A 15,000-nucleotide genomic window follows, 5' to 3' on the forward strand; every position below is an offset into this window, starting at 1 on the left:
AGTGCCAATTTAGTTGCACTCACAATAAACATCCATAACATGATAAGAATTAATGAGGCTGGGCCTGTGAAACAGTTTCAGTAAAAGGAAGGTTTCCGAAAGACAAAGAGAAGGAAGAGATGTAACACTTTGTATCAAGACTCCCGAGTTAAGGACATTTAAAGCGCCCAGCCTCTGCTGTCAGATACAGTGCAACCCAGTGTACCAACACTACATTTCTAACTGCCCCACCACATCAGTTGAAAAATACCGGTCAAAACCGAAGCTCATCTTGAAAACTGTGTTCTTCCCAGGACCTGCGTTACCTAACGGAATAAATCAGGCAGAGCGTAGCTAAATTAGCTGGCTGGGTTATCTCATGGCTCTGCCACACACATACTTATCTGCTGTGTATCTCTTATCCCTGCTGTGTACGTAGCGAAAGGCAAGGTATCTGTTGTCTTTGCCATACAATTGCTATTTCAGCTGACTGTATTCCCCTTGACCTTGTCACGTACAAGGCGCCTAACTGTACATCTCTTTACCTTCTTATAAACATGCTGGCCTTCAGGTTGTCTCCTGGCCTTGTTATGTATATGCTAGTTCGCCGTATGTCTCTTGGCCTTGACGTATACATGCTGCCTGGTAGTATGTTCCTTGTTCTTGCCATACACGTACTGGAAGGAAGAGTGTCTCTTGGACTTTTCTTATACATGTTGGCCAAAGATGTTAGCTGTGTCTCTTAACCTTGCTTGATACACGCTTGTCAGACGTGTGTCTTTTGAACAAAACAAGTGTGCTTGTTTATCTTTCTGGTTCACTACTAAAGTCCAACATCTCCGGAGATCAAAGTCTTTTTTTTCTAAGCACCGAAATGAGGAAGCTAATTCCACTGTATGTGCTCTCGCCGCTTCATTGTGACAGATGAGCGCCGTAGGCCACGTTGGTGTCTGCCAGCTGTAGTCATTCTCCGGGCCACACTGACGCCTCTACTCCAGAACCTCCTTGTTAGCCACTCTGCACGGTACGACAACACCAGGGGCACTACCAGCTGCTCCTGTAGCTGTACGTCAGCCATCGACCCCCATGAAAACGTACATTTGCTAATTTGTAGGCGATCGCTGGCACTAAAAGGCCCACTTTGCAAAAATGGTGCACCCAAAGTCTGTTTGAAACCAGCGTGGCAGCTGTATCAAGCACATTAATCAGCAGATCTACGCTAAAGTACATGCCTCACTATCTGAAAAACACTCGATGTTAGGAAATACACACGTCTTACCATTAATTACATGGCCTCCCTACATGTGCCCTCGTTTCCTCTCCTACATAAGTACGTCCTCCACCAAACCAGTACTTCCTCCTAATCCATCATCAGTACCTTCTCAACACCAGTGTTTCCTCCTCAAAAACTACAGTATATTCTCCACCTTTAAGATATACATCTTGTCAATTCAACCTCTGTTTTGTTTCTTATAAAGAACTCCCTTAATACTGTTGACTTCCCAGTATACTATCTCCAAGACTTAACTAGACAGAAACATCTAACAAGTCATTTGAAGCAAGTAATGTACAATACATACATCGTCGACACTAGCTCATCTGCACCGGTCTCTACCTTCTTCGAGACGGTCACATGCAGCCTACTGTGGATAGTGGTTACAGTCCACTGCCACCATTAAACCTTCAAGGGACAGAAGGGAAGTAGAAGGAATGTTTTCATTCGAAGGTCTAGATGAGCTTCGGGGTAATTACTGTGTACGTGCCTTTGAACCTGCAAGAGTAATCTCTGATTCTCTCTCCTTTTTATGGTTCAGAGACTAAAGAGATCACACTAGAGGGTAGTTTCGCTAGTATATCAGGCCATTCGTGACCTCCAGCTTTACTTTTACGAGGCAATAAAACTAGCGGCTCGGCCACAACGCGTATGATTAAAAGTAATGCACTTTCTCATCCTTAATCCCCGTATCTTATTCTCCCTTGCATAGATCATTTTGCCTTCTCTTAATCTACGCAGATTTGATGAATTACTCATCTGTAACTTCAGCATTACTTTACCCCTTCCTTCATCGTGTCACACTACCGCCTACTCTCGTTTCGTATATGCCCCTTCCTTCTTTCGTGCCAGTTACCCTCCCTCCCATACCTTGCATCAGCGTGTAACTCCCTATGACTTAATCAGGTCCCCTGCATTGGCCTAGTAAGTACAGGGCCTGTCAGATCCGTCGCAGGGTCTAAAGAGGACGAGTGAGGGAGGAGGAGGATGTAATAATGTTATAAGAAGAGAGGAGAGGAAAGGGTGGGAGATACGAGTGCGAAATTAGGAAGAATGGATTAGATAATGCAGAGGTTAAGAAAAGAATAAAGCAAGGGAGGAGAAGCAGGGAGTGTTAGATCAAGAAAGAATAGGAAAATGATTAAGCAGGAGAAGGAGAACTGATGATGATGAAGTAAAGGAGTATGGAACTGATCGAAGAAGAAGGAGAGAACAAAGAAGGCAAATGATTGGGAAGGGAAAGCATTATATGCTGGGAGGGAAAGGTAAGGGAAAAGAGGACAGAGTGGGGCAAGGGAGAAAAGGGAGGAGGATGAAATAAGAGCAAATCAAAGTGGATGCAACACGGTTTATTATAAGAAGAGAGGAGAGGAAAGGGTGGGAGATACGAGTGCGAAATTAGGAAGAATGGATTAGATAATGCAGAGGTTAAGAAAAGAATAAAGCAAGGGAGGAGAAGCAGGGAGTGTTAGATCAAGAAAGAATAGGAAAATGATTAAGCAGGAGAAGGAGAACTGATGATGATGAAGTAAAGGAGTATGGAACTGATCGAAGAAGAAGGAGAGAACAAAGAAGGCAAATGATTGGGAAGGGAAAGCATTATATGCTGGGAGGGAAAGGTAAGGGAAAAGAGGACAGAGTGGGGCAAGGGAGAAAAGGGAGGAGGATGAAATAAGAGCAAATCAAAGTGGATGCAACACGGTTTGAGAAGTTAGAATTTGTGGTAAGAAGCTTTAGGGATGAGAGTGAAGATGATACTCAGATAATGTTTCTAAAAAAGTCAATGAAAGATTATGAGTGGAGAAAGGTAGAACCCTTATTTCGGAGATATAAAACACGAATATCAATAGAGCACAAATAAATTAGAAATACCTCATCATTTATGCAGAAAAGATGGAGAGAAATACGCGTGAAATTAGGCAAAAAAGAAGAGAATATTGATGTGAAATCTTAGAAATGATTGGAGAAGAAAGACAACTCTAATGAATGATGAAAAACAAGCAGGAGTCTTGAATTTCAAAGGAATTTTCTCTTCGTATGATTAGAAATGTGATGCAAATCTTCTCCCTCCTCCCAACTCGTTTACAGACAGCAATTATGGGATAAGCGTCCCTTGCCTGCCTGCCTCCAACACCAGTGTCTAGCCAACAGGCTTGGTTGTGGCCAACTTCCAGGAACCCCTCCGGCAACCTATAGTTCAGGGGTTGTCGTCCAGTTCCTCCGCTGGCAGTAAGGAGCGTGGTAATGCTGATTAACTACCTGGTACGGCAGTAAAAGGGTCACTTCCTGGTAACTTTGCCAGCAGTAAAGAGGTCACCTCCTGCCGCCACGTAGCTCTGCCACAATTTTACAGTGCTAGAGGTCACCCCCGAGAACTCTCATAGTACCAAGTAGTGCAAGGTTCATCACCCTAGTTGTACTAACTCGCCTCAGTACTGGCTTGTCTCCCCAATGATTCTGTCAACACTAACTAATGAACCGTCATCATTCAGTAACATTACTAATACGACACTGTTTTGGTGTGTCGCCCCCATCATCAACTATGCTAGCTTTTAAGTTACTGTAAGATTCACCTTACGGTATTCTCAACCCCCATCACATAGTGCAGCCACGTGATGTAGATATCACTTTCTAATAACTATTAACAACGACGTAGTGCAGAGGTATCCTTATAGATTCTACGTAGGCAAAATTCATCTTCAGGTAAGTGCCAACACCAAGTGCTCTGCCGTGGTAACACCGTCAGTAACTCTGCCAACACCACGTACTGCAGAGATCACCTTTCGTAACTCTGCCAGTATCACACAGTGCGGTGATCACCTAGAGTAGGGTGCCAACCCTATGTAGCCCAGGCGTCACACCCCGGTGGCTTCACCGTTACTGTACTCCCATCGCTTTCTCGTCTACTTTCGCGGCTCCGTACAATACAAGGATGACGGCGACCTATTGTGTAGGGCCTCCACGATTACGACTCTGCCAGCACCGTGAGGTCTAGTGGCTCGCTGATGCTTGTTTCACAGGTCCCTTAGTTTAAGGATCGCTCTAGTTGTGTCGTCCTCTGAATCATCTTGGATTATTTAGTAACATCTAACATACTTCACCTCTTACTTACGTACTTACTTACTTACTTACCATGTAGAGTAAGTAGAGGAGATGAGGGTGTGGTTAAGGTTAGGGCCTTTGTGAAGATGATGGCACAATAGAGATGACCTTTGAAGTAAATCTATGATCATGTCGGATATAGTGAAATGAGATGATATGCGTCTTGCTCACAATGAACATGATGGTGAGTTATGGTGTGGAAAGAGAAACACTTTTTCCCTGTTTGCGAGCGTTGGCGATTTTAGTTTTTCTTTTTTTCTATAATTCGTATTTATCTTTGAAATCATTCAAGTCTCGTCTACTTGCACGTCAAAGTATATCTCTATATATCTCTTCCATCAAGCACATTTTTTCACATGACTTTCCCAACACTTGCTCAGTCCCCAGCCTAGTTTAATATAAACATACAAACAACACATTATCATGATGAAACTTCTTTCTACCAATAGCATTTTCTGGTAACTCCTACTTAAATACCATGACCAATATACAAATGTTATTGTTTTTTTTTTAATGTTTGGTTCTGTCGTCATGGTGACTTCACGTGTTCTCTAGCAACAGGTAGGTTGCCATCACTGGTGTAACCAGAGGTGTCCACACTGAGGCAGTAATGACTGTACGTAGTCGAGGGCTCGAGGCCTCAATCTGCCTCATCACCACAGGTGTCCACACTGTGGCAGTAATGTCTTCAGCCAAGACCGAGACCCACACTCTCATATCACCAGAGGTGTATACAAGGTGGCTGTAATGACTGTAGTCCAGGGCCACATCATCAGAGATGGTCCAAAACCCACATTATCGCACCACCAGAGGTGTTCTCACTGTAGCATTAATGCTGCAGCCAAGGTGCCCGAGACCCACGATGCCACACCGACCATAAAGTGCATAATTTTTTGTGTCACACCTCCTCATTACGCTCTCCTTGGACTGTGCCCACTCTTAGCTAACTTCTATAATTTTAGATCGTGTACAGCTTAGCTTATTTTCCTCCCCACCAGGGACCAGCTCAGCTTACCCCGAGTTGCCCAACTCGTTCCTGTAATTAGTATTATTCATCATGCGAGATTATAATGAACTTTTAATTCAAGGTGATGATAACGTTAATCTTTATCGGTGTCTTCGAAAGCAGGACTTAGGTGGTCATTCAGGCTGAAAATACGATTAATCAGGAGGAGATACAAGAGGACAGCCCCAACCTGAAAGATATAATCGGTCTTTCTTATTCTCTTGCGTTAGTGAAGATCTTCAGTGGCAAAGATGGACCTCTTGAGTGGCTATGCCATAAGAAATCTGATAGTCACTGCTTCTGACAATCTCTTCAGGAGCGGGTTGAAGTCTTAGGATAAAAGTAAACTTTCGACCTTTTGTACGGTGACCATAATGGGGAAATTGATATGTCATTAGGTAGCTTGGCTTGCAGGCGGTAATTTATGACATATGACCTGCTAGGGTTGAGGGCTTGATGCAACTGAAGATGGTAATAGGGAGGAGAGGAGAGACAAGAGTTCTTCACACCTTGCGCCTTCCAGTCTTCGGCGTAACTGACCAGAGGCTCTACCTTCCGGAACTCTCAATACAACTGAAAGATGAAGCTCTGCTTTACAGTATCCCAGAACAGCTTTCTACCGAACGTGCGACAAACCCTGAGCACGATTTGAAGGCTATGACTTAAAGAAGACGTTTTAAGAACCTCCATCATTATTTATAACTACGACTTCTGTCGAGAGCTTTAAGACAAGAATCGTTGTGAGGAATAACGGATGCAGGCCATGAGCCATGACCCTGGATAACACGAGTCAGGAGGAGTTGCTGATTTATGACATGATACAATCAGTGAGGATGTATGATTCGATGATCAATACATTCGGAAGCAATCTCCGGCACCACGAGAGAACTCAGTGGTCAATACCGTTCAGCAGCGGAAACTTTTACTTGTAACACACTTTCAAACTACCCTTCAATTATTGATTACTTGGAGACTATCAGTGATGCAATATTTCAAACTGAATATTAATATAACTGATAATGAATTCGGATCTGAAGTATCCAAGCTACTTTTTCTCATCGGATTATATTGATTATTGCCATTAATTTGTTAATTTCACAAGCGGACCGGTCCTGTATATATGTTTAGTGATCGAAAAGTCCAGTCTTGATGGAGCACCTGTAATTGCTACCCATCACAGGAAATAATGGCAAATCCTTAACATGATTACTGGTGTTTACTTCACCCTGGCAGACACAGTAGAGCAGGAGAGAGAGAGAGAGAGAGAGAGAGAGAGAGAGAGAGAGAGAGAGAGACAGACAGACAGACAGACAGAGACAGAGAGAGAGAGAGAGAGAGAGAGAGAGAGAGAGAGAGAGAGAGAGAGAGAATCTGAAAGATGAAGGGGTATGAAGAATGAAGCAGTTTATGATAAATGAAGAGGAAATGGAGGTGAAGTATGATGAGAAATCTGAGAGACTGATGAATAAGAAACACCTGTCCCACCTGCATGAGAGATAAAGTGAGAGTAATCAAGACGACATAGTAAATAGAATAAAATAAATTCAAATCTTATGAAATTGTATACAGGCGACAGAAAAGAAAGCGAAGTAACTAACATGCAAAAGAACAGGGAATGAAAAATACAAAAAATCTGAACCCACCGAAAAAGAAAGATAACTCCGGTAGATCTCAAAGGTGGAGGGAGATCTCGGACGTTGATGCACATGTAGTAACGGTTCTCATGTGAACTGATGGATATGACAGAGGTAACAGCAGGTGTACACAGCTGACCCGGTTCGAAAGTCCTCAGCATTCCAGCGAAGACTGAATCCCAAATTTTGATCAACTTGACCTTCGGGAATCCACAGTGGATCATTCAAGGACACATACATAATAACATACATAGTAAAATACATAATAATAATGTTCCTTCTTGGCTCAAGATACAACCGTGAAATTCTCAAATTCTTCTGAAACAGATGGATTGTGTTTTGACCATAACTCAGCTCCATTAGTTCTTCTTGAATCAACTGTGGTCCTGTACGTTACTTTGAGCCGCTTAGGACCATAACAAAGACGACAGTCGCATTAAACAAACCCTAGATAATTACAGGCAGCATGTACTAATCCCATATCATTAATATGACCCCAAAAATCCTTCCCTGTGCTGACTCAAAGCCAGTGTTGCGTGCCACCTGACCCTTGCCCTACATATATCTCTGTGGGTCCTAGGCCAACGGAATCATACAACTCTCCAGTCAGCGTTGTGTGCCGCCTGAACCTCACTTTGTACGTACAGCTTCGTGCTCCTTGCCCGCCATCCTGTGGGCTCCTGGGCCTTCAGTGTGTAACATATCCTGCTGAGCTTTAGGCCAGACGCCAGGTGAAGATGAATCTTTTCAGCCGTTTCTTAAGAGTTCTTCTCTTGAGTGTTCTTCTCACAAAGGAGAGAGTTGATGGAGCGCGCTGGGTGAAGAGAGAAACTTAATTAAGAAGAAAACAATGCAGACTAGTGGAAGAATGGGGGTGTATGAGGAGCCTGCTGCCAACAAAGCGCGACGGGAGATTCTGTGCACAAAACGTGAGCGAATTCAGAGAATAAATCCCAGGTTCTCATAAGACACAATGGAAGAAGCTTTACCTTCCCTCACAGCCATTCACTCTTGTTTAATACGTCGCAAGACGAATCTCGCCCGAGGATGAATTCGTATAAAGAGACCGAAGAAAAAGAGTAAATTCTTTATACATAATGTGGGCCTTCAAGGTGGTCTGCCATGGGCACAGGTACGGCCAGAAAGGAGCGCTTTTTGTTGAATGGTTACAGTCACGAAGTCTCTTGTGGTCTCGACTTGTTGAGAGACGAGATGAAACAATTAATTGCTGCAAACATTTGAAGCGTTTTTCGTGCGTTGCACCAATGTCCCCAACCACGGGTCATATATACTAAACATACATCTTACTTCCAGCAGGTTACTCTTGACATGATTAAGATATCAGCATAAAGATATGCAAGGAACTTAGTTAATTTTTCCCTTTTCAAAAATCAACACGAATATACGTGTCTAACTGCAGCAAAACTGGTCCCCTGACTTCTGCATCTTGGAAACGAGATGCTGAGTAAAGAAATGGAAGAGGAAAAAATCAGAAAACTAGAGGTGGTAGAGCAAGATGACAACAGAGAAGTGTAATGGAGGCTTGAGGCGAGGCGAGAGGTTTCACTCAAGTTGTAGATGATGGAGCGAGGCGAAGGTAGAATGAGAGAGTGGAAGATGAAGAGCTCAGTGAGGTAGGTGGTGGCAGTGGTAGACGCGAACCGAACCACTACAAGAGCATCCGTCTTTCGTTGTCAGCCTGAAACACTTAACCATACTAACACCTGTACCAACGAAGAGTTGACAGCGCGTCGCCAGAAAGTCGCCCTCCAAATCCATCGTTCGACTCCAAGATCGAAGTCTTGATAACCCAGGACTGAAGGCTATTGAATGATGGAGGAGGTGGTGGTAGGTTATCCACAGTAGTTTAGTGACTCACTCATTATCATAATTGTACTTATGTAGACCTGCGAAATGAAAAGGTCGAACTGCCAAGTATTTGAACTTCATACCTGGCATTTCGAAAGGTCTCGAGAAATGTCGAACACCGAGATTATTATCTCGTGGCTGGGGCTTATATTTACCCCCCGGAATCATTGGAGCCAGAACATTACAACTCATCCTTATATACTTTTTTTCTGTAAGATTTTCACATCATCAATTAGTCTACAAAATATACAAGATTCTGCCCCATTATGATCTATAGACTGAATGCAAACACTGTCGTGGAGATGTGCTAATCCTACACCCACACACTAGTCTCATTGAACCAGAAATTTGTGAATTTCCTGACTTATGAGTAGATTTCTCTCTTTGAACTGTGTTACTTGATCATGTCGCCTCGCAATCTGAACACATGCTTCCCACTAATGTGTTGATGCAAATATAACTACTGCATGGTTGCGTTAGCAGATTATTCGTTTTTTTCCCCCGCTGATACTGAAGAAATGCTTATCACATAAATTTTTACAGCGTGCAATGTGACCCAGTATCGTCGAATTGCTTCTGTTTTGGCACAACGATTGTATGGAACAGTACCGTCTTCCTACCATGTCCCTGAACCTATGACATGAGTTTGTTACTATTTCTCGCAAGTTTTAATATTAAATGAGCTGCCCACCCGCCCGCAACGTCGACGCCCATCATACAATTCTAAATTTCTTTTTAAGGATTTGAGGTCATGATATGATTAGTATCTCTGGGTATCATGGGCATGAGAACTAATCAAAACTGATTTAGATGATACAGAATTACATTCACCCCGACAATTCTTTAGGGTGTAACCGACTGGGATTTAGATGTTCACTGGATCAGTATGGCCTCGACTGTCATGTAACTGGTAAGAGCTTTCTCCACGAGCCGTATAGCCAGAGTAGTAATTAAGTTTTTACACGGGTGCCATATTGCAGGGTGGTGGTTTGATGCACCACTGTGAAATCAGAGCCAGCCTGAGACTATCGTACTTAAAAGCCTCCCGTGTTGTAGACTCAACATCGTACTCTAAATTACATGTAAGTATACAGTAAGGTTCCAGTGGGTTATGATTATTATGGACCACATTTTATAACTTGTGGCTGACTTGCAGGACTCTGGCTTAACACAGAGGAGGGCAGAGAATGTCGAGCACTCAGCTCACAGTCACTTCTACCGTCGTCCTTGTGCTACCTGCATATCCTTTGCTTGGAATGTCACCCTTGAAAGTGCCAGTATTCCATCCTGGTTTATTCATCTTTATGAAGGCTCAACAGAGACTGCAGTCCGAAAACGTTAATAGATGCTTATGAATCAAATGAAGTTGAATTCCCTCTCTCTGTTCAAGCCTCATAACTGATTTAGCGAGGCTCATGTGAAATGAAAGAAATGATTTTTAGTTCGAGCTCCATGACCGATATCAGATTAACCTTTCTTAAATAGTTTTGTCAGGTGCCATTTGCATGATTTGTCTTATCTATACACATATCAAATGTGTCGATTATCAATGAGGTGCGAGAAGTGGGTAGAATCATTACATATCGATCATGCATCACTCATATGAAAATCGGGGCTTAGACAAGGTGTCCTGTCTGCCAAACCATATTGGACATATAACTGTATAACACAGTGATGGTGGTAATAACAACCCTCACTCATTGGTGGCTAAGAAGTGGTGGCTCTCTCCCAACACTCATCTGCTCGTGATAAATTCCCTGGTTGCCCTCATCATCAGTTTCAGTAACATTAGCACAACTGCGAAAATGAAATTCAAGTCTGTATACTAGCCATCATTTCCTACTGAGTTGTTCTTGTCCTTCTGGATGAAAGCAACGAACGTCTCTCTGGTACTCCATCAAGAAAAAAAATGTAGGGTAAATGAAAGCTGGGGTGAGTGACTATCAGTAAATTTTAAGGGGAATAAGATATTTTAGATAAAAGCTATTGATATGAGAAGAACAAGAGATCAAATAGGAACGGCGGTGGAGGGTCAAAAGGAGAAGTGGTAGCGGGTAGTGATGTAGTGAGGAGATGGAGTAAGTATTTTGAAGGACTGCTGAATTTGTTCGAGAACAGGGTAGTTGATGTAGGGTGTCTGGGTTGGGGTGGTATGCGAAGAGAGAGAATCATGAAGAGTGGTTTGGTGAAAAGAGGAGAGGAGATGAAAACCTTATGTAAGATGAAAGGTGGCAAGACGGCTGGAGTGGATAGTATTGCAGTTACATTTATTAAGGAATGTAGTGACTGAGTTCTTCATTAGTTAGTTAAGATTTTCAGTTTATCTATGGATCATAGTTAGGTACCTGAGAATTGGCAGAATGCATGTATAATACCACTGTATAAAGGCAACATGGATAAAAGTGTGTGATCAAACTACAGATGCATCTGTTTGTTGAGAGCACCAAACAAGATGTATGAAAGGGTAGTGACAGAGAGGGTGAAGGTATGTACAGAGCACCAGCCAGATTGAGGGGAGCAGTGTGGTTTCAGAAATGGTAGAGAATGTGTAGCTCAGATTTTTGCTATAAAGAATGTGTGTGAGATATACTTAAAGAAACAAATGGATCTTTATGCGGCATTTATGGATTTGGGAAAGCGTATGATAGGGATACCTTTGGTAGGTTTTAAAAATAATACTTTGTAGGAGGAAAGCTGCTAGAAGTGATGAGAAGTTTTCATCGAGGGTTTAAGACGTGTATCGATAGGAAGAGAAGAGAATGAATGATTTCAAGTGAAGGTTGGTTTGCGGCAGGGATGTGTGATGTCACCATGGTTCTTTGAGTTGTTTATGAATTGGTTGATGAGAGAGGTAAAAGTGAGAGTTTTGGAGAGTGGGGCTAGTATGCAGTCTGTAGGGGTTGACAGGGCCTCAGAAGTGAGTCAGTTGTTGTCTGCTGATGATACAGCACTAGTGGCTGATTCAAGTGAGAAACTGAAGTTGGTGACTGAACTGGGAAGAATGTGTAAAAGGAGAAAGCTGAGAGTTAATATGAATAAAAGCAAGGTTAATGGGTTTAGCAGGGTTGAAGGAAAGGTAAGTTCGGATGTTAGTTTCAGTGGAGAAAGATTGGAGGAAATAAGTGTTATAGATACGTGGGAGTAGAAATGGTAGTAAATGGAACCTAAGAAGCGGAAGTGATTAATTGGGTGAATGAGGGGGCGAAGGTTCTGTTAGTGCTGAGGAAATGGTTATGATTGAAGGTACAGTAGTCTCAAAAATTTTATGATGCGAGGTATGCCATGGGCTATAGATAAGGCTGCGCGGAGGAGGCTGTATATGTTGAAAATGAAATGCATAAGGACAATAAGTGGTGTGAAGTACTTTGATCGAGTAAGTAATAAGAGGGTAAGAAAGAGGTGTGGTACTAGATAAACTGTGGTTGAGAGGGTTGATGAGGGTAGGCTGAAGTTGTTTGGACACATGGAGAGGAAAGGTTGACAAAGGTTGTGTCAGGAGTAGAGGGAACAAGGAGAACGGGGAGACCAAATGGGGATGGAAGGATGGATTGAAAAAGATTTTTGAACAATCGGGGACTGAACATGCAGAAGAGTGAAAAGTGTGCTCAGGACAGAGTGAATCGGAATGATGTGGTATACAGGAGTCGACGTTCTGTCAGTGGCCTAAATCAAGGATATAAAGCGTCAGGGGTAAACTATAGAAAGGTTTGTTAGGCCTGGTTAAGGATAGGGGGCTGTGGTTTTAGTGCATTACATATGACAGCTAAAGAATGGATCTGAGCGTATGAGGCATTTCTTCGTCTGTTCCAGGTACTGCCTCGCTAACACAGGAAACGGCGATCAATATCAGGAAATAGATATGTGATTCATATAATGAGACCTTACACGATTTAAAAGTAAATACGCAAGACATTTATCCTAGCTGGCTAATGACAGCAGCTATATGAGAAAGATTAACAGTGTCTAAAAAGTGAAGACGTTATGTTACTCTCACTTGGAAGAATACAATTGTTCATGTCTCCAGGGCTTACTTCACAGCAATATATCACTGTCCATTAGGTCAGTCTGGAAAGACTGATAATAACCTTTAGTCAGCATTTTCAGTTGAGTATGGAAATCATAGATTTGAAAAACAAAGCCTACATTTTTCTCTTTCATTGCAGCCCAGACCTCTTGATAGATGTAAAAGTCCTTGTGATTTTAGGCTACATTGTCACCCTTTTGATTAAACATTCCATGGTATTGAGCCACAGATGGTATTTTGACCAGCTAGCTGTTAGCTGGACTTGGGGCAAATATCCCGTAGAGTTAGTTCAAAGCGACTTCACTGACCGGTTAGCTGATGGCCGAACTAGAAGTTTTTTTCCCTCAGAGTTGAACCGCTACAATGACACCCCAGTTCCACTACGTATCTACACTTGAACGTGTCCCATTCTGTGGAAAGTTCTCAGCGTTGATCCGAAATATCATGAGCTAATACAATAAATCTCGGTGGAGAGTGGTGCCTGTAGTGATGCTCAGTTAACTGTACCAGCGGCTAGGATGATGAGGAAATTAGGTGTGTGTGTGTGTGTGTGTGAGAGAGAGAGAGAGAGAGAGAGAGAGAGAGAGAGAGAGAGAGAGAGAGAGAGAGAGGGGCTGGTTGTGCCTGGTGGGCGCGTCCTACCAGGTAACAGAGTCCAGCATCCGGGGCTGAATGAGAAGAGACTTCCTGCCTCATTTCTTTGTCTAATCTGTTGTTGTTTTTGGCTCAAACTGACCGCTGGTTAGACCCTAGCCCAATGCTATGCCAGGCTCTTTGCATCTTTCCCTACAAGTAACAGATTGGCTGGATAGAACTGTATTCTTGCTTCAAAAGCCGTTAAGCTCCGTTTACCGAGTGTAAATAATTTAGTTATCTGCACGTGATCTACATGAAAATTTTACCACATATATGACGAGGCCAACTGTGCTGCATCATTAAATGTTATAAGTAAGCCTTTAACATCTCGTTTCACGATTATCGTACATATATATATATATATATATATATATATATATATATATATATATATATATATATATATATATATATATATATATATATATAACGAAACATCTGTCCGATGATAGACCTTATAAGAAAGAAAAAGTTTAAGGGTATAAACTAATCGCATCCTCCTCATAATAGACACCACTTTCACTCTGCTGCATAAATATTTCAGTGAACATGTTCTCTTAACTTGATTTTAAAAATGTTTTAATGTTTATACACTTATTATACTCTCAAAACACGTAGATTTAAACCCGCGCGGAAGGACAGTTTTCATTTGGGGCAACAGATGGCGTTAACGCATCATGGTCCGGATTGTGCTGCCATCTAGCCGCTGGGGAAAGAGGTTCTTTATCAGGCTGTGGCTCCTCTCTCGGTGTCAGAGTCTATGGTATCTGAGTATATTTTTGTCATACGGTGCCGAAATACTTTTTTACATTGTTCTTTGCAGCGTGAGATATTTCAGCATGATAATACGAGTGTAAGACAAGATCTTGCACTGTATGATAATATAAACTAACATGGCAAGTTGTGTATTCAAACCTGATATCCTTCATTTATGTTGCTCGTGTCAAAAGGAAACACTCCTATGTCATGTGCAAAATAAGAAAAGATAAAAAAAAAAGTATATATTTCTATTTGTTCCTATGTCGTGATGATAAAGTATTCATTCTTGATTTTCAGTGTCCGGTTCCTATTACTTTGGCGAGGGGTCTTCCAAAGGTAAATACATCATGATTTTTGTTGCTTGTGCCTTTATTGACATATTCCTGGCTCATTGCTCGTGAGTTTGTGGTTATTTTTTTCATTCATTATATATGTTTCCTTCGGCTCTTGGTACTTAGTTAAGCTTTTGTGTAAATATCAGCAGCTTTAGCCAAAAGCATCGGCTCCTCAGTATTCTTCACCTTGACCAATAATCTAACCATTTCTTGGCAACACCAGCAGCAGTGAACATGAGTATCTAACAGCCTTCACCACCTCCACTATAACCTACGTGAACATCTGTTTGTATCTAACCAATTCCATGTAGCACTTCCTGTCTCCAGGAGCTTTTATAAGGCAGTGTTAAGGTGGAAGTGACTTGCGTACTACCACTCTGACT

The 15,000-nt window shown here is 42.2% G+C and overlaps 1 protein-coding gene across 5 annotated transcripts in view; it reads left to right on the forward strand.

Annotated features, from left to right (window-relative positions):
- The window catches only part of LOC139755020 (paired box protein Pax-2-B-like), a 146,759-nt gene that overhangs the window by 53,215 nt on the left and 78,544 nt on the right, over positions 1 to 15,000 (forward strand). For all 5 annotated transcript variants that reach the window (XM_071672947.1, XM_071672949.1, XM_071672946.1 and 2 more), the window contains exon 3: positions 14,580 to 14,618. In XM_071672947.1, the coding sequence (XP_071529048.1) occupies positions 14,580 to 14,618 (39 nt within the window). The remainder of the gene's footprint in view (positions 1 to 14,579; positions 14,619 to 15,000) is intronic.

This window comes from Panulirus ornatus, chromosome 18 (assembly GCF_036320965.1).
Source record: "Panulirus ornatus isolate Po-2019 chromosome 18, ASM3632096v1, whole genome shotgun sequence".
Taxonomy (NCBI): Eukaryota; Metazoa; Arthropoda; class Malacostraca; order Decapoda; family Palinuridae; genus Panulirus; species Panulirus ornatus.